Here is a 27,086-nt window from a genome sequence, read left to right as displayed (position 1 = left end):
TAACTAACATTTTATTGTTTTGTGATATTTCTTGTAATTTGAATAGATTCAGGAACCAAGTTGCGATCCCAGTCTTTATTTGAGGGGAAGATGGAAACAAAGAAACAAAAAAAAAATGAAATTCTCCTCTTATCGACTAATACATGGGCTCTTTCAGACATCCTCGTTTACATGGTTGATATACTTGCCGAGGCTTTGAGGCAATTGAACTGTACAGAGATTCTAGCAAATTTGAGAGGAAGCGAGAAGATAAATGGGGCCAAGGTTAGTTCCCACTTTTGAGCTCGAGAAGGAGCATTAGTCTTAAGAAATCGGACTGGAATTAGCGAGCCTGATAGTTGACAGGCTCCAGTTGTATCAGGCTCGGTTCATATCGCAGAGCTAGTTTTATTTATCCGAAATCATTTCAGTGCAATGCTTCTCATCTTAGTAAATTTGCTGGCCATGGGCAGTTCAGATTAGCCTAACATTGGAGTTAAATCAGCATACTTTTAACAGACAGCATTTGCTAATTGCCTTTTCAGGCTCTTTTCAGGCTCTTGTCTCTGATATGGTGTGGCAAAACAAATAATTTATAGTTTTTCTCGTTTTTAAAGGGTAGCAGATGATAAATCATAAATATTCCAAAGATTATAAATCATAAAATGATCAGAAACGAAAATCTTTCTCATACACAGCACAACATCGTACTGTGTCAGAAGGTGTCCTAAGATTTTCTGATTTCATCATCTCTTTTGTTGGTGATTGAGGTAATAAACTCAAGAAGCACAAAAACCCACCAAAAAAAAAAAAAAAGAGAAGAAAAACAGCTCGAAGCCAGTTAGAAAAAATATGAATCAGAAAGAACGTAGCGATAAAGTAAGTATTTATTGATCATATGAAGTTGATCATCACTCACATAAATTACTTTCATCATCTTCATCTTTATCAACCAAGAGAGAAAAAAGAAGAGAGAACAGAGTAAATGACACCCAGTTAAGCAGATCTGGTTTCTGAGAGGAGGGGAAAGAAAGGAGGTTGTCTTGTAGAGGTGATCACATATGATTTTATAGGGGTGGGACTCAAAACCCTAGAGGACTGACTACTTGTGGAAGCTTTTATTCTCAGGCCATTTTACATTACCTTCTAAGCCCAGCCCACCAAAGCCCACCTCGTTTTTTGCTTAAACACAAAAGCCCAATCTCTAGCCATGTTTTTGACAAAGTACACTTAAATCTCTGTAAACTAATAGCATTGATACCGTTAAAAACTACCAATTTAAACTTTAAATTCAAGTTGTAATTGAATAAAAAATATTAATTAATCATAATTATTAATTTATTGAGATTATACTATTGGTTAATATCAACCAAGATCTCACGGAATTTTGTTATATTTATTTATTTATTTTAAGAGTTTGATTTGATAGAGATATATTATTTTTTGTAGTTATTATAATTCAAATCTCAAATCAAATGGTAAGATGTAAGATTCTCGTAAATCTAATCCTCTATGAATAAATAAAAGAGAAGAGTTAATTTAAATTTTTAATGCATGTTAAGAGGATTGATTATTCATTATAGTAATGATTATTTTTCAAAATATTTTTTACTTAGAATGTATTAAAATAATATTTATTATTATTATTATTAAAAAATTATTTTTGATATTAGCACATCATTTAAAAACATTAAAAAATTTATTTTGAAGTAAATAAAAAATTTAATTTTTTTTTAAAATATTTTTAAAACATAAAAACAAACATATTCTAAGAATATTATCTCGCCATCATTCATGTACTAAATTAATCTCATCTTAATAATTATGTTATAGATTTTTGCGTATCGAGGGAGGAATTTATTTTTAATCTTACTCTTAATTTGTTTGTTCCTAGTCACAACCCTTTACACAACCTGACAATTGGGTTAATTTTCCGTAATATTTTGGCAATGAGTAGGTAAGAATTAAAGGGAAAAAGGGAAGAGCACTATTTTCTTTATTGTAATATCTTGCAGGAATATTTATTGAAGTTCAACAGCAATAATTTTTCAATGATACATGTCAGAGCGAAAAGCCCACCGCGCAGATTTTCTTTCTCCATCAAATCTTTAATTGGCCGGCGGGTCGGTGCTTGTTCCACATGCAGCCTTGAAGATCATGCCAAATGCCTTGTCTATGTGTGACCTGAGCTTCTGTGGATCGATGAAGTCCTTTTCTACCAGCAAAGCAACTCTGAGCTTTCCGGCATAGCTTACTATTCCAGTCATAAGGCTCTGTATTTGCATCAAAACAAGCCGTTCTCGAGTCAAGTAATGATATTAAATCTTGATTGTTTGTGTGCTGCGTAGAGGACTCAAGAATCAAGATTATTTTCCGATGAAAATTACAAGTACCTGAGGCGACCCTGTCACCACGAAGTATAGCCCCTTGATTGGACTGTTACCCACCGCCAGCTGCTCTATCGGTCCCATTAAATTTGTGATTCCTATGCTTGTATTCTCCAACGTGCCATGTATGTACTTAGATGCTCTCTACAAGAGCAAAGTCCCAAAAAATCATAACAAGTATATAGTAATTAATGCCCACCCACCAAAGAGAGATAAAACAAAAAAAAAAGGAATAAGAGGTTGTAAACATGGATAAATTATGATGTCTGATATCAATATTTATTAGAGGATGAATGTTTTTATGTTTTAAAAATATTTTTTTAAAAATTAATTTTTTATATGTTTTAAATTAATTGCCTCGGATGATTTTAGATGATTTTAATGTATTGATATTAAAAATAAATTATCAAAATAAAAAAATATTATTTAATTTATTTTTTAACTAACAATATTTGTTTGATCCATGATGATGATGATGAATTAGATGGTGTAATATTGTTTAGATGATAAATATTGCACTGCCATACCTTTGGACCGCTAAATTTCCCAACAAGCTGAAGATACTTGGCGGTGAGGTAAACACCAAATGAGCTTCTCCTCCTCTTGATGACTTTTCTTGCTTTCAAGACAAATTGCAGGGGATTATTCCTAGCCTCTTCATCTCTTAACTTGGGAATCGGTATGTTCAAGAAAGCAAAATGGTTACCCCATGGCAACTCAGCACCAGGTTTTAACATTTCTTGGACCGACCTGTAGCCTCTATGCACTCTTGTGTTAAGCAACACCAATGATGTACTACGTGCGTTGCCTGATCCTTGACTCACTGTTTCCATGTATATCCTAACTCCCAAGAATATTGTTCCAGTAATGACATCATTTAATGTCTGTAATTACCGAGGACCGGAGTTCAATAAGAAAAATAAATGTCATCAATTAAGTACTAAGCTTTGAAATTGAAAAGGGGCCTGAAGATTTGGAAGACGAAAATTGAAGCTGTGTTGATCTTACCACTCCAAGCCTGGCCTTGATTTGTTTGATATGATCAAGAGAGAAAGCCATTGTTGTTATGGAAACAGGAAGAAACTCCACCCCAGAATGCCTGGATCGTATTGGTGTCTTGTCATCCTCGAACAAGGAACTCTTTGCAATGGTTGAACACATTTCTGATAGCGTGTTGTAAACCGATGACAAAAATCTAGGCACTTTCCTGAACATGCTAAGATCTCTGCCATTCTTATTGGCATGCAACTGAACAGAAGGAAATGTCAAGGGAAGAGAAGGGTTATCAGCTCTTTTTAAACAAGAAAGGAGAGCTCCCATTAAAGAGATGCCATCACCAAGGGAATGGTGAAACTTGAACACTATGTTACTAGCTGCATGGCTTGTGGGGTATTTTATAATGTGAACTTCCCACAATGGCTGGCTTTGTGGAAATTGTTCCATTGCCATTTTTGAAAGATAATCATCAAGGCATTCATCATAAAATTGTGTTGACATTCCGGAGGCGAAAACTGGAACACTGACATGATCTTTGAGCCTCACCTCAACCTTCTTCCATCGCTTTACTCCATCTTTATCTGTAACCTGCATTTTCCAAATCCTCTTTGGTCAATGCTAATGATGAAAAGAAAGGAGAAAATTAAGATACTAACGTGGAAACTGTACCATAATGGAGGAGAAACGAGGATTGATAGGGAGGAAGAGATCATTGAGCAATGGAATAGCTAGAGAGTCATCAAATGGCTCTTCCAATTCCAAAACAGCAATGATAGAGATTGACAGAACAGAGTTGTTCAGGAATTGTCCTGAAGGGCTAACGGGTTCTGATGTTTCTTGATCTCGCAGAAGCTCCATTTGTACGTAGTTTCTGGATCGATCTCTAATTCTCTGTCTACCAAGGCCTATTGCTTGCAAAAGGTGAAGGGTATTGCTCTGCAGTATGGAGCACAAAACCAAAGAAAGAAACACTAAGATGTGTGGCTATAGAAATGTGAAGGGTGTCATTATTTATACACGCAAGTTGCAGTAGTGTCTCATCTGAGAAGTTTTTATATGAACCTGTTTTTTCCGTCAAACCAATCATACTATGACGACGTGGAATGTGTTGGGGACTCAATTATGGACAAGATAGAAAGACAAAGTCCGCAATCTCAAATTTCATGTGATGTTTTACAAGCCAATTTTTGTGATCAGCCAAGCCCCTGAAATTAGGCTATAAGATTGATGTTAATTGCGAGGGTAGCATGCGGGCGAGTGCATATATGTGTAAATTGCTACTGTCCCACGAGGAATTGACTACATACCATAGAATAGCATCTCTGGTGTTTTTTTAAAATAAAAACAAAAACAAAAAGGCATATAAGTAGTCACGGCAGCTGTTAACACCCCCAACTGTCGGGAAATGTTCTAGAGCAGCTGTTAACATCCAATAGTCACTCAACTGTAATTGAGAGGCTCAAGGAGATGGCTTCGGATAGAGTGTGAATCCTCGACGACAATGGACGGCATATTTAAGTTTTGGTGTGTTTTGATAAATTAGGTCTCGCTTGATCTGCTGTATGTTGTCAGAATTTGGTTGGAAAATGGAAAGAAACCAACGACAGACAAGGAAAAAAGAAGCTCTATTACAACCACGTAATACACAGAGAAGTCTCTAATTAGTAACTTCTTGTTTGATCGACCGATGACTAAAATCCAAACAAATTAATACCGAATCAAGATTTTTCTTGAAATATTACAGCAATCTTTTTCAAGTGTTTTGAGTTTTCACTCAACCATCTAAATGTTTTGAAATATAATAGAAAATCTCCATATACATTCAAGAAAAATATTACAAATATCTATTAATTTATACACAAAATTCTCTTAATATTTTTTAAATCATTTTTTATTTAAGAAAATGGTTTGAACTCGAGATTTTTTTTATGAGATGGGGCAGAATTATAATGCCAAATTCTCAAAAATCTCCGGTGGTTAGTTCATAGTGTTCATGGCATGCACCTATTCGATCGGAAAATCTTGTGACACGCTTGTGGTTAATGTAGTAGGTGCAAGTCGGTGACCCATAAGATTTTCAACATAATCATGCTAATGGATGATAGAAATGACAAGAAGCTTGTTCTAAGTATTTTTTTTTTTTAATTTCTAATCTCCTCATCCTGTATTTGAGTTACTGATTGGGTGAGTTCATATATACTTGTATTAAATAGAAAACAGAAACAGCATGAATGCCAGCCTCCCACTTTTCTGTCCAGTAGTGAATAAATTTATCCTACGTTCATAAAATTATTAATGTCCTAAATTGTATTAAGATTGACAATCAATCAGGTCTTTTCAGTTGTATTAAGACCAAAACTCTTCCCTAGTTAAGGAAAATATCTTTTTATTTTTGTTTTTTTGAATGTAAAAAATATTTTTGGATCGACTAACATGTCGATGAATTTTTTTTCTCCAAACGATCTTGACCTGGCATATTCAAGTAAGTTGCATAAATAAGTTTTTTTATTTTTTTATTTTATGACTATTAAAATTCAAAATGTTTCCGAGTAAAGTTAATGTGTTGGATAAATAATTTTATAATTAATTAATTTAAACAATTTGATTTATTTTTTCTAGTCAAAGAAATTATCTAATAACTTAATATAAAAAACTCAAATAGTTGATAATTGATAACTAATAATATCTGACAAGTCAAAATAATGATAACTAGTACTCGTAAAAAATCCCATTTAGTAGCTAATTTTTACATTCACCCAAGGCCTTCAAGTTAGGTCTATAAGATGCAATTTTTGTTGTTTTAATTATTTCTCTAACTAATTTTGCAATTACTCTTCTTATTTAGTTATGAATTCTTTTGGTTAGGTTTGTTTTTACTTCTAAATAAAACAATTAATGTTTTATTTTTTTATCAGATATAAAACAACAATATTTTTTCATTAGATACAAGATAAATATATATTTTTTTAATTTTGTTTTTACTTGCAAAATTGATTTTTTTTATTTTAAATGAATTTTTTGGTGTTTTTAAATTACTTTGATATGTTAATTTTAAAAAAAAATTATAAAAAATAATAATAAAAATATTTAAAAAAACAATAAGTAATCTAAAATTCGGATGTTTGTCATTTTCATGCTTGCAAGAAATTAAATGATGAAACTGTGGCCATACATCTACACGTACGGAAATTGTTGGGAAGATGGGGAAATTTATATAATTTAGGTCTCCAAATAAAACTGCACATGCCTTGTCGTAATCCTTTTACATATCTAGGAATGTTTCAGAACAATGGAGCTTGTGATTTGACACCATGGCACTTGACCCTTCATGCATCGGAAGCTAAAGAGAGACTATTTGTGTAAATATACACAGTGAAAGCGTTAATTAGAACGCAAAACTACCGGCATGTTTCGATGATTAATTTGCCGGTGGAGAAGTCCTGCGACTGCATGCAGCTTTGAAAATCATGTCAAATGCATGTTCTATGTGTGACTTGAGCTTCCGGGGATCGATGAAGTCCTTCTCTACCAGCAAAGCAACTCTAAGCTTATAATATATATATATACAGATTATTGAGAATTCTAACCTTCTTTTTTGTTTGATCTTAATTACTTTAACATGGTATCAGAGCTGATTTTATAAAATGAGACTTAAAATTTTTTTTGGAGAGATATTTTGTCTTCCGCTTCTACAAAATTGGGTATTTTGTCTTTCCTTCAGCTTTTGCAATTTGATATTTGCGTTCAGTTTCTATAATTATTTTGGTATTTCGTCTTCCCTTCAGTCTCTGCAATTTGGTATTTGTGTTCAGTTTCTGCAAATTTGCTTTTTGTTTTGGCGTAATCGTATAACTTCAAGAAGATATTTGTTTAGTTTCTGCAATCTCTGTTCAGTTTCTGCAATTTGGTATTTTGTTTTCCGCTGCTTTTGCATTCTGGTTCTCTATGATTGTTGATTATGGCTACTGAAAGAGATGATTCGCTTCAGTCTATGAGTGTGAGGTTGGATGGGAAGAACTATTCGTATTGGAGCTATGTAATGAAATTTTTTTTTAAGTGTAAAAAGATGCGGGGATATGTCAGTGGAACCTATGTGGTACCTAAAAATACTGAGGAAGAGGGTGATGCTTTGATAGATGCATGGGAAGCAAACAATGCAAAGATCATTACTTGGATCAACAATTCAGTTGAGCATTCCATAGGTACGTAGTTGGCGAAGTATGAGACAACAAAGGAGGTTTGAGATCATCTGTAAAGGTTATTCACGCAATCAAATTTTGCAAAGCAGTATCAGTTAAAGAATGACATACGAGCTCTTCACTAGAAGAATATGAGTATTCAGGAGTTCTATTCTGCCATGATAGATCTTTGAGATTAATTGGCTCTTACAGAATCGGCATAATTAAAGGCATGTAGTGCTTACATTGAGCGTAGAGAACAACGATTGATACATTTTTTAACAGCACTTCGCAATGACTTCGAAGGACTTAGAGGTTCAATACTGCATCGCTCTCCACTGTCTTCTGTTGACTCGGTTGTCAGTGAGTTATTGACCGAAGAAATACGTCTTCAGTCGTATTCTGAAAAGGGTATTCTTTCTGCTTTGAATCCTTCTGTACTAGCAATACCCTTTAAGAAATTGTCCAATCACCACTATAAGCCTTACACAAGGGTTGGCTTCAACGAGTGTAGTTTTTGTAAGCAGAAAGGTCATTGAAAGGCTCAGTGTCCTAAGTGGAGACATCAGAATCAAGCTTGGAAGCTCGACAGTCAGTCACAATCTAATGCTCATAGACAACCTCAGAGTTATAAACCACCACACCACAATACCGCAACAGTAGCTTCCTCAGGCTCTATTACCTAGTACTCTGGCTGAGCAATTTCAGAAGTTTCTCTCCTTGCAGCCACAAGCAATGTTCGCTTCTTCTTCCATAGGTCAGTTGCCTCATAGTTCCTCAGGTATGTCACAATCTGAATGGGTTTTGGATTCCGGTGCTTCACATCATATGTCTCCAATTCTTCATCTTTTACATCTGTTTCCCTTTCACCCTCCATTCATGTTATGACTGCTGATGGTAGTCCCATGCCCTTAACACGTGTTGGTTTGGTTGTCACACCTCACCTGTCTCTTCCTAATGTTTATCTTATTCCGAACCTCAAATTGAATCTTGCTTCTGTTGGTCAATTATGTGATTCTGATGATTATTAAGTTATTTTTTCCTCTTCTTTTTGTTGTGTACAAGATCTATAGTCTCAAAAGCTGATTGGGACAGGTCGTAGGGAGAATGGACTATTCATTTTAGATCAGTTAAAAGTGTCAGTTCCTGCTGTTGCTGCTACTACTGTAGATTTGTTTTCTTTTCGTTGAGTACTTCATCTTCTAGTTTTTATTTATGGCATTCTCGTATAGGACATGTTTCGTCTTCTCGTTTGAGATTTTTAGCATCCACAAGAGCTTTAGAAAATTTGAAAACTTGTGATATTTTTTATTGTAGTGGATGTAAATTGGCACCACCAGAAAAACGATAAATACAAATAAAAATACCAAGAGAATATTTTCATCGGTAAATTTCTGAGGGATTTTACTGACGGAAATATTCCATCGATATATACCGAGGGAATTACAGTGGAAAAATAAAAATAAAACAAAGCACAAAAAAATGACGACGTGTCATTTTTACCAACGAAATTATCGATGAAATTTTTCAGATAGCTCAAGAACTATTCACTTTCCAATTGCCCTGTTAATTGTTGTTCTTTACAGATAAAATCACCAATGGATTGAAAAGTCGTTGGTGTTATTGACGGTTTTCTAAAAAATTAAAGTAATTTAAAATTTTCATTTAAATATTACAAACGGAATCACCGACGGATTGAAAAATCGTCGGTGATTTTTGGCGGTTTCTGAAAACTTTTTATGAAATTAAAAATTTAAATTAAATATTACAGATGGAATAACCGACGGAATAATTAAAAATATTAGTATTTAATTATCCGTCGGTAAAACCGTCGCTAAAGTGCCCCAATAAAAAGACTGAATCCCCTTATTTCACAAGAGACAGACTCATTTCTTATTCTTCTTCTTTTTCTTCACTATATGTAAAAAACATCAATATCTATTTTCTTTCTCTTCTCTCCTCTCCTCATCTCCTTCTCTTCTCCTTCATGCTTAGGTATGTCTTCTTCTTCTTTCTTCTTTTATCCTCTTAGTTTTTTTAAAAAAAATTAATATACTTTACGAAATTTTTTTTCTCTCCTTAGCTTCACTTGCAACTACATTAAGGTAAATTTTTTCTTTTTTCTTTTTTTTTCATGATTTTTTTCACTATATTTGTTTTTTTATTTTATTTTTAATTGTTTTTGTTCTTAATAATTGTATAAATGTTGTTGTGAGATTTTTTTTTCATATGAGATCAATTTTTAGTTGATTTATTTATAGGATTTTTAAATTTTTAGCAATTGCAACTTCATTTTTTTCATATGAATTTTTTTAGTTGAATTTATTTTTTCATTTTATTTATTTGTTGCAAATTTGTTTGAGTTGATTTTATTATTCTTTTTTCCAAGCATTTTGAGTATATATTATATAGTGTTGATTTATGTTAATTTAATTATTTTATAATTTATAAAATAGATTTTTTAAAAATGTTTTTAAATAATTACTGATGGAATTACCGATGGTATTTTTCGAGGGATATACCGACGGAATGAAGCGGGTAATTTTTTTTTTTTGCGTGTCTGTTCCGTCAGTAAATCCGTCGGTAATAATTTTTTTTACCAACGAATTTACCGACGAACAAAAAATTACCGATGAAAGATTCACCGACGGAGCATTTCTATCGGTGATTTCGTTGGTAAATTAATTACCGACATAATATGTGTCTTATGCAGATGAAAAAATTCCATCGGTAAAACTGTTAAATGTTGTAGTGTGGCAAAATTTTCTGCTTTACCTTTTAATTGAAGTATTTCTGTTTCTTTTTCACCATTTGACTTGATTCATTCTGATGTATGAGGACCTTCTCTTGTTGCCACAAAAGAAGGGTCTCGATATTATGTCTTTTTTATTGATGATCATACTTGTTATTGTTGGATTTATTTAATAAAACATCGTTCTGAATTCTTTGAGATATATGCAGCTTTTTGAGCTCTTGTCAAAACTCAACATTCTGCTGTGATCAAATGCTTTATGTGTGATTTGGGTAGGGAATACACCTCTAATAAATTTTGTCAATTGCTTGCCTTAGATGGAACCATCCACCAAACTTCATGTACAGATACTCCTGAGCAAAATGGTGTTGCTGAAAGAAAACATAGGCACATTGTCGAAACTGCTCGTTCTCTCTTGTTGTCTGCTTTTGTTCCTAGTGAGTTATGGGGAGAAGCTGTCCTTACTTTGTAAGTTTGATTAATGCAATTCCATCTTCTCATAGTTCGGGTCTCTCATTTAGAGTTTTTGGTTGTATGTGTTTTATTCTTTGTCCTCATGTAGAATGCAATAAGTTATCCTTCCGATCTGCTATTTGTGTATTTCTGGGTTATGGTGAAGGTAAATAGGGGTATCGTTGTTTTGATCCAATAACTCAGAAACTTTATGTGTCTCGTTATGTTGTTTTTCTCGAGCATATACTTTTCTTTTCCATTCCATCCACCACTCATAGCCTGACTGAACCTAATCTTATTTGTATAGATCCTTTTTTTGAGGATTCTAATAGTCATACGTCTCCCCATGTTTGACTAATTTATACTCATAACTCTGCAGGTACTGATACTTTACTCTCTGGCACACCTGAAACTCCATTCTCATCTACAGCCACTCAAACTTCATCTGAGATTGTGGATCAACCTCTACGGCAGTCCATCCGCATTGTAAGTCTACAAAACTACCAGATTTTGCTTATTCTTGTTATTCTTCATCATTTACTTCCTTTTTAGCTTCTATTCGTTGTCTCTTTGAGCCATCTTCTTATAAAGAGGTAATTTTTAATCTGCTTTGACAGCAAGCTATGGATGAGGAACTTTCTACTTTACATAAGACATATACTTGGGATTTGGTTCATCTACCTCCTGGTAAGAGTGTTGTTGGTTGTTGTTGGGTGTATAAGATCAAGACTAATTCGGATAGGTCTATTGAGCGACACAAAGCTAGGTTGGTTACAAAAAGATACTCTCAACAATATGGTATGGACTATGAGGAGACATTTGCCCCTGTTGCAAAAATGACTACTATTTGTACTCTTATTGTCGTAGCTTCAATTCGCCAGTGGCATATCTCTCAGCTTGATGTTAAAAATACCTTCTTGAATGGAGATCTTCAAGAAGAAGTTTATATGGCACCCCCTCCTAGTATTTCACATGACTCTGGATATGTTTATAAGCTTAAGAAAGCATTATATGGTCTCAAACAAGCACCTCGTGCTTGGTTTGAGAAATTCTTTATTGTGATCTCGTCTCTTGGCTTTGTTTCTAGTAGTCATGATTCTGTTTTTTTTTATTAAGTGCATTGATGCAGGTCGTATCATTCTATCTTTATATGTTGATGACATGATTATTACTGGTGATGACATTGATGGTATTTCAGTCTTGAAGACAGAGTTGGATAGACAATTTGAAATGAAGGATTTAGGTTATCTTCGATATTTCCTGGGTATTGAGCTAACATACTCACCTAGAGGTTACCTTCTTTCTTAGTCGAAATATGTTGCAGATATTCTTGAGTGGGCTAGACTTACTGATAACAAAACTGTATATACTCCTATTGAGGTTAACGCAAAGTACTCTTCTTCTGATTGTTTACCTTTGATAAATCCTATTTTATATCATACTATTGTTGGGAGCTTGGTATATCTCATTATTACTCGTCCGGATATTGCATATGTTGTTAGTCAGTTTGTTGTTTCCCCTACTACTGTTCACTAGGTAGCTTTTCTTCGTATTTTGCGATATCTTCGGGGTACAGTTTTTTAGAGTCTTTTACTTTCATCCAACTCTTTCTTGGAGCTGCGTGCATACTCTGATGCTGATCATGGTAGTGATCCTATAGATCGCAAGTCTGTTACTGGGTTCTGTATCTTTCTAAGTGATTCTCTTATTTCTTGGAAAAGCAAGAAACAATTTATTATTTCTCAATCATCCACCGAAGCAGAATATCGTGCCATGACATCTATTACCAAAGAGATTGTTTGGTTACGTTGGTTATTTGCTGATATGAAAGTTTTATTTTCTCATCCTACTCCTATGTATTGTAACAACCAAAGTTCTATTCAAATTGCTCACAACTCGTTTTTTCATGAGCGAACTAAGCACATTGAGATCAATTGTCATCTTACTCGTCATCATCTCAAGCATGACACCATTATTTTGCCTTTTGTTTCTTTTTCCTTGTAGATTGCAGATTTCTTTACCAAGGCACATTCCATTTCTCATTTTCGTTTTCTAGCTGGCAAACTCTAGATGCTTGTAGTTGCCGCATTGTGAGTTTGAGGGGAGATGCTAAATAATATTTATTTAGTCTTATTTATTAAGGGTAGAATAATATTTTCAGTTTAACCTATATATAACTCCTTTGTATTTAAGTTAACACTAAGAGCTTATAATATACAGATTATTAAGAATTCTAGCCTCCTTTTCTGTTTGATCTTAATTACTTTAACATTTTTCACCTAAAAATTATGAAAATAATGATTTTTTAGGTATTTTTCAATGATTTTAATGTCTAGTGCTGAGAAATAAAATAAAAAAAAAATATAAAAAACATCATCTTGATGTATTTTTAATTAAAAATTACTTTGCACCATATTACAAATCACACACTTAATATACCACGTTTGACATTGAAACGACATTGTATTTTTTAAGGAAAAAAATTAATCCATAACTAAAATTCAATCTATGCAAGTATTGTGTCTAGAACTTAAAAACTAGAAAACGTTTGTATTATTTAGGATCCCAAGCATTGAATAGGTTGATTTGGTTCAATCAAAATAATATTATTTTATTTTTTATAAAAATTAAAACAATGTTTTTTTGAAATTAAAAAAAGTCAAACTAGGTTTTGGGTAAATTGTATTGTGAATTGACCTGTTGAGTTAACTAGATTATACCAAGTCAACTTTCATCTTGTTTTTGTAAAACTTAACCCAAGCCTGGTTTCAGATTGACCCGTTAGGCTGGATTTAAGTGTCGTTTGAGATTGCGTTTCAAACGGCGTTTCATGAAAATTTATATTTTTGCTTAATATTATTTTTAATGTTTTTAAATTGTTTTGATGTGCTGATGTCAAAAATAATTTTTTTAAATGAAAAAAAATATTATTTTAATGCATTTCCAAGCAAAAAACACTTTAAAAAACAACCGATAATATAATTTTAAAATAAGATTTAATAATAAATTCTATTAATATATACTTGAATTCTTTTATATAAATTCTTTAACGTTTAGTGATATTCAATTCAAGATACGAGATTTATAAACAAGTAAAAAGAAAATAATAATAATAATTAAAAAACCATACCTTCGCGCGCACCTCTAAACTTGCTAACAAGTTGAAGGTACTTTGCGGTGAGGTAAACAGCAAAAGAGCTCATCCTCTTCCTCCTTATGATTTGTCTTGCTTTGAATACAAACTGGAGAGGGTTTTCAGCCCCAGCTGCATCCCTTAACTTGGGAACAGGTATATTCAAGAACGCAAAATGGTTGCCCCATGGCGAGTCAGCATTGGGTTCCACCATTTCTTCGATTGACTTGTAGCTGCCTACAAACATCCTCGTGTTTAGCAACACCAATGATGTAGAGTTTGCATTGATTGATCCTGGGCTCAATGTTTCCATGTATAATCTTGTCCCCAGGAATATTGTCCCGCTAATCACATCATTTAGTGTCTGTTAATCAAGGAATATGGATAGCATAATTAAGCTTCCCCCTCGAGGAGCTGCATGCGAAGGTGCATGGTGGAATAATTTATGAAGACCAAATTCAGCTTCATATACATCATCATCTTCTGCATTGTCGTGTGTATATATATATTAATTTACAGATTCTAAGACCATATATTAATTAAGCAGCTGCTAACAAGAAACAATTGACCTTTCCTAACTGTCACCTCCCTTGTATCATTATGTACCAGCACCAAACAAAGAGCAGAGACATTTCTAAAAGCTTCTCCTGTATGAAACGTAATATTCAACAAAAATGGCTTAACCAGATTCATTAATGCCGGGAAGGAACTGTGAGAGACGTTGCCTTAAGGGCTTAACAAGAGTCACTAATGTTGGAAAGGAACTATACGAGACTTTACCTTCGATTGCCTTTCCTTTTGACGTCTAATTGCAAGCGATATTAACGGTGAAGAACATGAATTGGCCCTTTCAATCCCCTAATATTTCTTTGGAACTTGTGTTCCATTAATTATTAAGGGGCCGGTAGCTTATCAAAAACAGTTGGAAGTTGATGATCAGTCACGTAAGCTACATCCTGCCTTGACCACTAGTTGGTTGAGGTAATAAAAGTGTATATGACCTCACAAAAAATCCTATACATCAATCAGTTTAAACATTAAATTTTGAAAAAAATAGAAAAAAAAATCAGAAAATCAGAAAATTTCTCAGAGTTCAGGAGTCAGGGAGTGCTCATATCATTTCCATGGTTGTTTTTTTTTTTTTTTGTAATGAAAAAAAATAATGAAGTACATGCAGTGAGTTAACCTGATATGGGTGATTCAAGAAAAAATTAAAGAGGAATTGATTCTATTTGATTTAGTTAAAAACTCGAGTTGATTTTTGATTTAATTTGCTTAAGAAAACCCTATTTTTTTTCCTTTTTTTTTTCCATAAAAAAAGTTGTATAAGACTATATATATCCAAAAAAATCTACTTACATGGGCTAAAGGATGCCATGTTTCATTTTAAAGTTTGAAAATCCCAAATGTTTCTTTAAAATTAACTTTTCCTCACTTGATTTAATTATGTGCTTTAGGATTGAAGACAAAATCCAATAATTTTTCTTCTATTGTGGGAAAAGATGTCCCGTTTGCATTTGAAATTGTATGTTTCATGTTAACTTTTAGAGTTCAGAAGAAGCTAGTAAAAATACGTCACTATTTTTTTGGTAAATGAGCGACAAGTAAATTTCAATGAAAATTATCGATAAAAATCCAACAAATATAAAAATATATTATTATTTGTTAATTTGGTCTCTAAAAATTCATTGATAATTCCGTTGAAAAAAATATTCTTGATAATTAAAAGCACAAGTAAAAATAAAATCCTCAACAAAAAATTAACTGATAATTTATTTTGTCAATAATACAATTAATAATTAAAATACAGATGGATGTAAAGTATAAGGATAAGGTTTAGTATTTTTTTAGTGGTGAATTGAAATAAGAGTTTTTAGATATGCTTTGATTAATAAATAATAATGAAGATACATAAAATGTTGGCTTAACTCATCATTTTATCTTTATGTTTATAATTATCTTTTTCAATTTTACATATATTTAATAAAATTTCAATTTGTTCATGTGTTATTTGTTTTTTTTTTAAATCATTAATTTCAATTTGAAGTAGGTTTGGTGGATCCTACTTGGTTGGATGGATTGAAGACTCATTAATTTTCTATATATTAGATATTATTTAATAGTAAATGAGTCAGACGTTATCAATATGATAATTAAATAACAAACATATCAAAATAAAAAATTATTAATACCTGTATGAAATTGAATTTTTTAAAAACACAGGTTAAGGCTAAAATATTCGTAAATATTAAAATTGAAAAATTAAAACTTTCTAAGAGCTATAGGGGTGACATAGGGAGATTATAAACTATAGGGATATAAATAGAATATTGATGAATTTCTTAGGGCAAGAGTATAGTTTACGTAGTAGATAAAAGTGTTAGAGAATAATATCTATCGTATCTTAGAACCTCACTTAACAGTTTAAGCTATTAGATCGAGATGATTTTTTGACATGATATCACAGCTTTGATGATCAAACGGTCATGAGTTCGAATCTCATAATTCTTATATATTTATTCGATAAAAATTAAGCACAAAGTGGTGTGAGTCTATGCAAGTTTCAATACCAAAGAGTTTTCACTTGAGAAAATATGTTAGAGAATAATATAAATCATATCTTAAAATTTCACCTAACAATTTAACCTATTGAGTTAGAATGGTTATTCGACAAAAAGCAAAAGTGCAAAATATGTAAAAGTGAAAAGAAGTTGATCTTACCACTCCAAGCTTGCTCTTGATCTGCTTAATATGATCGAGAGAGAAAGTCATTGTTTCTATGCCAGCAGGCAGAAACTCCACTCCATGTTGCCCAGATCGGATTGGTGTTTTGTCATCCTCAATCAAACAACTCTTTATAATGCTCGAAGAAAAATCTGATGCGGTGTTGTAAACTGTAGAGAAAAATTTATGCACAGTCCTGCACATGCTGAAGTTTTTGCCATCCTTATTGGTGTGCGATTGAATAGAAGGAAATGTCAAGGGAAGAGAAGGATTATCAACTCTTTGTAAACAAAGAAAGAAGAGCTCCCATTAGAGAGAAACCATCACCAAGTGAGTGATGAAGCTTGAATATCACATTACTAGCTGCATGACTTGTGGGGTATTTTATTATGTGAATTTTCCCACATCGGTCTGCTTTGTGGTAAATGTTCCGTTGCAATCTTCGATAGATAATCATCAAGGCATTTGTCGTAAAATTCTGGTGACATTCCGGCGGCAAAAACAGGAACAGTTACGTGGTCTTCCAGCCTCACTTCAACCCTTTTCCATCGTTGTTCTCCATCTTCATTTGTAACCTGTGTCCAAATTCTCATTGCTTTATATATGCAAACATTAATATAAAGTATGCAAAGAATTTTAAGTTGATTAAGGCCTTCTATTATTATTTCCTCCCCTTATTTTTTTAGTAGGTCAGCGTTCAAGATTGATGTTACTTCAATTAATATGGAATTGAAAATTTTCTTTGAACTTGCATGCAAATTTGTAGAAATAAGAGATATTTAGGGAGAAAAAACAACTCAAATTTTCTCTTTTGTGCATTAAAATAAAGGGCACCAAACTAGAGAAAAAGAAAGAAAGAGCACCATGATGGAGGAGAAACGCGGGTTGATAGGGAGGAAGACATTTTTGAGCTTGGCCTGCTGGGCTGACAGGTGCTGATATTGCTTCTTGTACAATATTCTCCATTAATTATTTGTAGCTGTATGATTTCTCTCTTGCTATACTTGTGAGTTCTGAAGTATATTGCTTTGCAAAGTATGGAGCACAAAACTATAAAGTGAAAGACTAACCCTGTGGAGTACTGAATAAGATCCTGAGGGGCCGGATTATATCTAGAAAATTAATTCAGATCGATCAGAGGAAGACAAGCATGTTAATTTATTTTCCGTGTTTTTAAAAGAAATTTTTTTTGTTTATTTTAGATTTTTTTTAATATTTTTGAAACGTTTTGATTTGCTAATGTTAAAAATAAAAATTTTAAAACATAAAATAAAAATATTATTTTAATACATTTTCAAGCAAAAAAACATTTTAAAAAGTAATAATTTTTATCACATTCTCAAACATGCTTTTAGAATTCAAATCGATACAAATATTTATATTTGTTTTATATATTGGAACAATTTACAAGTGAATTTATCAACAATATTTTTATAATATCAAGTTTTAATATAAAAAAAGATTGTGATATAAAATTCTCTTTTGAATATATCTATTTAGATGAGTCTCTAGTTTAGATATTGCATGATGATAACTAAGATTTAATAAGAAAAGAAACATTAATTGTGAGTGTTGAACAAATCAAGAGCTTTATTTTTTATTTTACTTATTGATAAAGTTGTTTTTCATAGGGTCTGTTTGTTCTGTGTAAAATATTTTACAAGAAAATATTTTTTAAATTTTTATGTGTTTGTTTTTTAAAAATATTTTTCAATTTGTTTTATATTTGTTTCCTATGAAGCATATTACAGGAAAACCAATAAAAGTAAAACTAGCAAGGGCAATTAAAAAAATAAATTTAGAAAAAAACACATAATAATGATAATTTTTTGTGAGAAAGGATATTATACGTGTGATATCGTTCTTTCTTTAAGCATAATTAACTAATCACTTACCTAATTTTCTAAAACCAATATTTATCTTTAAAATCTCTAGTTTTTTTTAATTACTAAATGACAATTCTTATTTTTTCACGATATATATATTATGTCCCTGCACATGCATTACGACAAAGGTGTGACAACCACCACCATGTCCTTCTTCACTATCATATTTTCTTTCATTGTAACCATGACTATCTTACCATGATCTTCTCATCACCAAACCTTCTCTTTCATCACCATCTATTTTAAGAACATATTGAAAACACGCAATTGAGGTATTGGCCTAGCGATGGAAGGGACTTATTCCCTTTCTCTGCATCCGGGTTCGAACCTTCATGTGTATGTATGTCACCCCCGCGGTGCCTTACATGCTCACTGAGTTTGCAAGATGTTCAGTGGACCGTGAGATTAGTTGTGGTGCGCGCAAACTAGCCTGGACACCCACGTAAATAAAAAAAAAAACATATTGAAATCACTTTAATTTGTAACAAAAAAAAAAGGAAAAACTTTAGATACATGGCAGATGTGTAGTTTCTAAAAGAACAAAATTAAGGACTAATATTGAAAGATGTATAGATCCATTCATGTACTGATCACGTATCCATGGCATATTTATAACTGGAAAGGAATTTCTGGTAGCATGTCCTTTTGAGAGAAAAAAAAGAAATATTGGAATACTTTTTTTTCCTGAGTAAAATTTGTGTGCGAATACATTGACTGATTTTAAGGAATGTGTGGTTTCTGCTTCCTTAATTAACTTGCTCTTATGCAAGTATTTTTTTTTCTCCCAACCTAGATATCAATTTTCGCAAAACAAAAGGAGCGATTTAGACAAATAAATAAATATTTTATTATTGTTATTATTATTATTATTATTTTTGCCACCATCTTTTTCTCGACTACTATTTTAAGAAAAAATATTTCTTAAACAAAATATAAAAAAATATTTTATATGTAAAATATTTAAGCAAAATAATTGCCACCTTATCCAATCAACTACCTTCTCTGTCCATGCATAATTAACTCTTAAATTTAAGGTCCTCTCCTTTTTGGCACCATTACTACAGCTTAAGGACAATACTGAAGGCGTCATCAATACCATCGTCGACTTTGTCGGCCGGATAGACGTGTCTTATTCTAGCACGCTAAACAATGAAAATATTTGTGTGAACATTCTCGATCCGTAGCTTTAATAGCTTAAATTGTTTGGTAAGGTTTTAAAATATGATATTATATTATTATTTTTTAATATAATTTTTTAAATGAAAGTGTTTTAAACTAGAAACTTGTACAGATTCATATTACCTTGTATTTAATTTTTATTAAATAAATAGAGATGTTGAGATTTGAACTTGTGATCGTTTGATCATCAAGGCTCTGATACCATGTTAAAGAATCATCTCAACCTAATAACTTAAACTGTTAGGTGAGGTCTCAGGATATGATTCTCTAACACATCCCTCTGCTACCATGTCGTAATTAACTCTAAATTAACCTCTAACCAATTACAATCTCTAAATAATCAATTCAATTCAATAGCTTAAGTTGTTAAGTGATATTTTAAGATATAATTTATATAATTCAACTCAATAATTTAATGTAATGTATTATATAATTATATAAATTATATTTTAAATAATTATTAGGTGAAATTATTAGATAAAAATTTAAAATATAATTTATATTATTTTTAAATAGTATTTGAACAATCATTGGCACTTGTACTTGAAAGACCGTAAGAATGGAGATGCATAGAGCTGGGCTGTTGAAGTACTGTCCAGGAGGGCTCACTGGCTCCACTGCTTCTCCTTTCTCTAGCTCCATTCTTTTGTTTTCTTAAGAGATGGACAGCCTGAATAATTAAGAAAAAACTAAAAGGGCTCAGTCTTTTACTGTGGACTGCACAGTGCAGTCCACAGTAAAAGATGAGCTGTTTTTTTTTTTTTTTTTTCGTTTTTTTTTCCCATTTTTTTTTGTCTTCTTCTTTTTCTTTTTTTTTGTTTTTTTTTTCCTATTTTTTCTGTTTTTTTTTTTATTTTTTTTTGGTTTTCTATTGCCTTTATGGTTTTTTTTTTTGCTTTTTTCTTTGTGTATTTTTCTTTTAATGAAATTTTTTTGTTTAATTTAGTTTGTTAATGTTAATTTTTTTATTTAGTTATCAAATTTTCATAACACGGATCCCGGGTTTGACGGGTTAACCTGATTTGACGAGTTAATCCAAATTTTTTTTCTTTTCTTTTTAATTAAGAAAAAACTAAAAGGGCTCAGTCTTTTACTATGGACTGTGCAGTCCATAGTAAAAGATGAGCTGTTTTTTTTTCTCATTTTTTTTTGTCTTCTTCTTTTTCTTTTTTTTGTCTTTTTTTTTTGTTTTTTTTCCCATTTTTTTTTTGTCTTCTTCTTTTTCTTCTTCTTTTTTTTTTCTTTTTTTTGTTTTTTTTTCCCATTTTTTTTTGTCTTCTTCTTTTTCTTTTTTTTTTGTTTTTTTTTGTTTTTATTTTTATTTTTTTTGGTTTTCTATTGCCTTTATGGTTTTTTTTTTGCTTTTTTCTTTGTGTATTTTTCTTTTAATGAAATTTTTTTGTTTAATTTAGTTTGTTAATGTTAATTTTTTTATTTAGTTATCAAATTTTCATAACACGGATCCCGGGTTTGACGGGTTAACCTGATTTGACGAGTTAACCCAAATTTTTTTTCTTTTCTTTTTAATTAATTGTAACATATACGAAAACAGATCAGTGTTTTATTGTGGACTGCACAATGCAGTCCACAGTAAAACACTGATCCGTTTTTTGTTTTTTTTTTAAGTTGTCTTATTTTTTTAGCTGTTTTTTATGCCTTTCGGGATTTTTTTTGGCTTCTTTCTTTATTTTTTTTTCTTCTAACAAAAGTTTTTTTTTAATTTAGTTTATTAATGTTAAATTTTTTTTATTTAGTTATCAGACTTTCATGACATGTTTTTCGGATTTAACGGGTTAACCTGATTTGACAAGTTAACCCAGAAATATATATTTTTTGCTTTTTTTCTTTTTCATTAATTTTTTTCATTTAGTTTAGTTTGTTAATGTTAAATTTCTTTCTATTTAGTTATCAGACTTTCATGACACATATCTCGAGTTTCACGGGTTAACTTGGTTTCACAGGTGAACCCAGTTAATTCTGGGTTGACCCGTCAATTTTTTTTTGTTTTTTATTTTCATAATTTTTTTTTAATTAATTTAGTTTGTTAATGTTAAAATTTTTTTATTTAGTTATCAGATTTTCATGACACAGATCCTAGGTTTAACGGGTTAATATGGTTTGACGAGTTAACCCGGATTTTTTTTAATTTTTTTTGATTAATTTTTTTCGTTTAGTTTAGTTTGTTAATGTTCACTTTTTTTAGTTAGTTACCAGACATTCATGACACGGATCCCGGGTTTAACGAGTTAACCTGGTTTGACGAGTTAACTTGAATTTTTTTTTTCTTTTTAATTATTTTTTTCGTTTAGTTTAGTTTGTTAATGTTAAATTTCTTTCTATTTAGTTTTTTTTTCTTCTTAGAGGTTTTTTTTCTTTTATTTTTTATTTTAAATTAATTTTATTTAATTAATTTAGTTTATTAATATTAAATTTTTTTCTAAGTAGTTCTCCGCTGATGCATTTAGTTTTTCTTTTTCTTTTTTTGTTGTTTTTATGCATTTGACTGTGGACTGCACAGTGCAGTTCACAGTGAAAAGGTTCATCCTTTTGTTTTTTTTCTTTTTAATTAATTTTTTTTGTTTAATTTAAATTGTTAATGTTAATTTTTTTTCTATTTAGTTATCAAACTTTCATGACAAGGATTCCGGGTTTGACAGGTTAACCTGGTTTGACAAGTTAGCCCAGTTAATTCTGGGTTAACCCATTAGTTTGTTTTTTTTCCTTTTTAATTATCAAACTTTCACGATGCGAATTCAAGGTATGACGGGTTAACCTGGTTTGAAAGGTTAACCCAGTTAATTCATATTTTTTTTCTTTTTCTTCATTAGTTTTTATTTTCCTGTTGGTTTTTTTTCTTTGTTTTTTTCTTTTTAACTAATCTATTTAATTATCACACATTTATGACACGACCTTGCAGCTAGACCCACATCCAATGCTATTGGGTTTGGTATTGCAGTCAAACCCACTTAAATTTAGGTCATGCAAGTTTAATGTTATTATTAATATTATAAATATTACTCTTGGATTAGGCGTTGCAACTAAACCTAAGACTCTTGAGTATAACTTTGCAAAAAAACCTAATACTTTTAGATCTTAATTTTTTATGAAATGCAAAAAATAATTGACCCGCGGTATCACGCGGGGCATGTAAGCACTCATTTATTATCATTAGGCTCGAGCCCTGTAGGGTTTGTGGGATTTATTTTTTTGGGACAAGAACTGAGGCCTTCGGTGATCACATCTAAGATAAATTTTTGAGTTATGTTTCGTATGTTACAATATCATGCTATGCCATGAAATTGTTTTTTTTTTCCCTTAAAATAAATGAATCAATGATGAACATTAAAATGGAGATAATTATTAGTAAAAATAATAATAATTATATTATTACTGCATTTTTTTTATTTATAATATAATAAAAAAGTACGTAGTATAGTAAATGTGTTGATGTCCTAGAGCTGAGTGCTTTGATCTAGGAACTAATGTATAATTTAATTACACTATTAAACATAAAAATAAATTAATTCTCAAAGCCCTAATTCGCTAATAAAGCAAGTGGTAGCTGAAGATGATTTAGATATTATTTGTTTTTGTATTTTAAAGGGTATTTTTAAAAAAATTAATTTTTTTTATTTTAAATTAATTTTTTTTTTATTTTCATATTAGTAATAATATCATCAACGTAACTCGATAACAACCACCCTTAATTAATAGATAGATGAACCATTCAAAGTCATTGGATACTTGCTAATCAGAAACAGAACCAAATTATGAAGCCAGTTGTAGGAATTGATGGGCTGAACATCAGAATTAACGATGATCGATGTACGTAGTGGAGCCTGAAAGGACTTCATCTTGAAAAACAACACTGATTTTAGAATTAACCAGTCAATATAATATTGATTTGGACAATCTAGCCACTCTTATTTCTAATTAACTCTGTAGCCTCCCATAAATGAAGCATCATTGATGATGATACATGCTCTTCTTCTTCCTTCTTTTTCTTAAAAAAATAAAAAATTATCACTCTATTTAGTCCACGGTCCAAACGGAGTGGATTGAGTGTCAATCTCACCAGATCGAATGCACATTTTTGAAAGCCACTTCATTTGCTTCAATTCACTCACTATTCTGCACCCATTCTTTCTCTTAAATTAATGGGCTAACTTGGCAAAGAATTAGTGGGGAGGAGAGGAGAGGAGAGGAGAGATCGAGGAGATGGGAAGAGAGAAGAAAAGAATAGGTTATTAAAATCATATTTTATTATGTCAATATCATTGAAAAGATAACAATAAAAAAATTATAATCATACTTTAGAAGGCCACTTCAGGCCTTTTCACTTATCAAAAAATATTTTTTTTGTATAAAATAAAACGAATAACTGATAAGAAAGGCAAGCAAAATCAGACATAATTGACAATCAACTACCAAGTCCACATAAAAAAAACAAAAAAAACAGCTGACTGATTGGTATGCAAATCATATTTAATCAACTAACTATCAAAGTGTCGGTGAAAGGCTATTGATCAATATCTTTATATATAAACATCATATTAAATCTCTCTTGATGAATCAAGCAAAGGAATACGTGAACATGGAAGTTCAAATTATTTCTCAAGAAATTATCAAGCCCTCAGCTCCAACACCACACCACCTAAGAACCTATAAGCTCTCTGGAAAAGACCAGATTGCAGCTTTAGCATATGTCCCTGTGATCCTTTTTTACTCACCAACCAATGAAATGTCTAGCAAAAATTCTGACTACCTAAAAAAAGCCTTTTCCGAAACACTAACCCTCTTCTACCCTTTTGCTGGGCGAATAAAAGATGAGTTATTCATTGATTGCAATGACGATGGAGCCGCTTATATTGAAGCACGTGTTACATGCAACATGTCTGTGATGCTTCAGCAGCCAGACATTCATCAATTGGAGCAGCTACTGCCATGCAAGCCAGATGAAAACTTAGATGACCTGAGCACCAGGGTAATGCTAGCAGTCCAAGTGAATTACTTTGATTGTGGTGGGATAGCGGTTAGTGTATCCATTTCCCATCGAGTAGCTGATGGGTCGTCATTGGTAAGCTTTGTTAAATGCTGGGCTGCAATTTCCTGTGGAGTTGACCATCATATTGTTGACGGGGTGGTTGTTGATTGCACCTCACTCTTTCCTCCACAAGATTTGTCAGGCATAAAATTACATGAGAGTTTCAGAAATGACAACACGTACAGTAAAACTGTGACGAAAAGGTTCGTGTTTTATGGCCCTAAGGTAGCTGCACTTAATTAGAGGAAAGTTGAGCAATGGACCATATTTAGATCGTCCAACCAGGATTGAGGCTGTATCCGCCCTTATGTGGGGTGCATTTGTTGGAGAAGAAAATGAGTCTAAGAAGGTATATAAAGTCGCAGCTCACAATGTGGATTTGCGGAAGAGATTGGATCCACCCCTACCACAACATTGTATTGGAAATATAATCCATACTGCTATGGCAAAATGGCCAGCAAAAGTGGTAGACTATATAATGGTTTAGCAGGAAAAATTCATGAGTCAATAAACCTGATAAATAATGACTATATTTGTCAGGTTTATGCAGACAGTATTACTGACCAAGGATTACTGGCACAGATTGTAAAAGATCCAAACAACTGGAGTTTATTTGGTTTCAGCAGGTGGTGTAAATTTCCATTCTATGAGGTTGATTTAGGGTTTGGAAAGCCCATTTGGGTAGGCACTGCCATGAGGCTTATGCCCAGAGGTGCTTTTCTCTTAGATACAAGAGATGGTGAGGGAATAGAAGCATGGGTGACATTATCTGAGGAAGCAATGCTCAAGTTTGAAAAAAATCCTGACATCTTAGCCTATGCTTCTGTCAGTCCACGCATATGAGCTTTATATCCTCTTCTTTTAAGAAAAATAAAGTAGGGAAGATTTTCTTGAATTTCTTGTATTTCTTGTAAGCTCTTGTACTGGATTTCAAGCCCTTTTTAGCTTGATCTTTCTCACTTGCCTGTTTTATATGTACCACTATCGTGAAAAGGGCTCCTTGAATTATTAATCTCATTCCCATATTCTATGAAATACACTGGCTAATCTCTGTTTAATTTTGATAAAGCTAGGTAACCTCCTTTTAATTTAACTCCATGAGATAATTCTGAAAAATGAAGCTAGGCTGCTTCTTCAACTTCTTTTGGAACCTGACCACAAATGGCAATACCGAGTCCTTTCTCTCCTGACAAATTTGATCCTCGAAATGGAAATATCATTGGTAAATTATAAATCCCAACAAAATTTACACTCATGCTACTGTCATTCTTATCTTCAACACCAAACATTTTTCTCCTAATTATATATATATATATAAAATTATGAGAAAAATGTTTGGTGTTGAAGATAAGAATGACAGTATTGTTCGGAACAAAAGCGAGTTGTGGATAATATATATAAATATATATATAGAGCTGAGGTGTGAAAGAGATTGCCCATTATCTACAACTTGCCTTTGTTCTGAACAACAAATTCTACAGCTAGTCAAGAGGCCCTTTTATTTGCAAGAATCAAATAAGGAAAAACAAGGGTAAGAAAATGAGAAAAATAAAGAATATATAGTTTGCCTGTGCCTGCAAAATATTCTCCATGGTTTTGCTCAAATCAGGAAAAAAAAAGAGAGAGGAAAAATAGAACCCTATCTTTTAGATTGATTGAGAGAAAAAATAAAGAATATGTAGTTTACCTGTGCCTGCAAAACTGAATGACTCCTCAGAAAAAGGTCAAATAGTAAAGACAGGCCGGCTCAAATACCAAACAAACACAAACCCAATCCAGTCAAAGCCTCTCAAAGATTCAGATCTCTCTCCTCTGAATATGACATGCATGTCTGTAGCGTATCAGAACCCTTAAATTTAATTAGGTTTTGAGCCCTTAAAAATCTGATCATATCCTTCCTTCTCTATCCTAATATATAGGACACAGACATTTAGAAAGAATCCGTATACAGAAAATATATGTGTATATCTATTTAGAATCCGTATCCTTATATGACAAGAAAATGTGTGTGTGTGTGTGTGTGTGTATACAAATTTGCTCTCTGGACAATCTGGAATACGATCTGTTAATTGAAATTCTTAGTCGACTTCACACAGCGAAATCGGCCTTTGCTTTGAAGGTGGTATCTAAAAAGTGGTGTTCTATAATCTCTACTAGTCTCTATTTTATTACCAAATTTATAATGCATCATATGAATCAGAAGAGCAGTAGCAGCTGCTATTATTATTATGCTGCCTACCAAAATCCTCTACTGTCTTGCTCATCCCAAATCCAGAGTCTTTTCTTATTTGCGATGGCAATGATAAAATATACGAGTCTTTTCCTGCTGCGTGCACATTAGAATTCCTTCCAGAAGAAAGGGAATCTCTTTCTGT

The 27,086-nt window shown here is 32.0% G+C and overlaps 3 protein-coding genes and 2 non-coding genes across 5 annotated transcripts; 1 reads left to right on the top strand and 4 right to left on the bottom strand.

Annotated features, from left to right (window-relative positions):
• Positions 1-641: 641 nt before the first annotated feature.
• LOC112328276 (small nucleolar RNA snoR31/Z110/Z27) lies at positions 642-737 on the bottom strand. The gene has a single exon (XR_002983031.1). It is a non-coding gene; the product is annotated as a small nucleolar RNA snoR31/Z110/Z27 (small nucleolar RNA).
• A 92-nt stretch (positions 738-829) lies between these two features.
• LOC112328277 (small nucleolar RNA R32/R81/Z41) lies at positions 830-924 on the bottom strand. The gene has a single exon (XR_002983032.1). It is a non-coding gene; the product is annotated as a small nucleolar RNA R32/R81/Z41 (small nucleolar RNA).
• A 1,019-nt stretch (positions 925-1,943) lies between these two features.
• LOC7469553 (wax ester synthase/diacylglycerol acyltransferase 4) lies at positions 1,944-4,528 on the bottom strand. The gene is made up of 5 exons (XM_002310364.4): positions 4,032-4,528; positions 3,375-3,950; positions 2,894-3,250; positions 2,373-2,510; positions 1,944-2,252 (listed from the first exon to the last, which is right to left on the bottom strand). The coding sequence occupies exons 1-5, from the start codon at positions 4,218-4,220 to the stop codon at positions 2,088-2,090; spliced, it is 1,425 nt and encodes a 474-aa protein (XP_002310400.1). The 5' UTR covers positions 4,221-4,528; the 3' UTR covers positions 1,944-2,087.
• A 9,333-nt stretch (positions 4,529-13,861) lies between these two features.
• Positions 13,862-17,195, bottom strand: LOC7469555 (wax ester synthase/diacylglycerol acyltransferase 4-like). Its single transcript, XM_052454378.1, has 3 exons — positions 17,008-17,195; positions 16,600-16,882; positions 13,862-14,242 (listed from the first exon to the last, which is right to left on the bottom strand). The coding sequence occupies exons 1-3, from the start codon at positions 17,193-17,195 to the stop codon at positions 13,862-13,864; spliced, it is 852 nt and encodes a 283-aa protein (XP_052310338.1).
• A 7,066-nt stretch (positions 17,196-24,261) lies between these two features.
• On the top strand, positions 24,262-25,554 carry LOC18100835 (minovincinine 19-hydroxy-O-acetyltransferase). The gene is made up of 3 exons (XM_024605104.1): positions 24,262-24,914; positions 24,997-25,177; positions 25,252-25,554. The coding sequence occupies exons 1-3, from the start codon at positions 24,262-24,264 to the stop codon at positions 25,552-25,554; spliced, it is 1,137 nt and encodes a 378-aa protein (XP_024460872.1).
• Positions 25,555-27,086: the final 1,532 nt, after the last annotated feature.

The sequence above is a fragment of the Populus trichocarpa genome, chromosome 7 (assembly GCF_000002775.5).
Source record: "Populus trichocarpa isolate Nisqually-1 chromosome 7, P.trichocarpa_v4.1, whole genome shotgun sequence".
NCBI classification, from domain to species: domain Eukaryota; kingdom Viridiplantae; phylum Streptophyta; class Magnoliopsida; order Malpighiales; family Salicaceae; genus Populus; species Populus trichocarpa.
The sequence above is the reverse complement of the archived record's forward strand: the minus strand, read 5'-3'. Positions and strand labels throughout refer to the sequence as shown.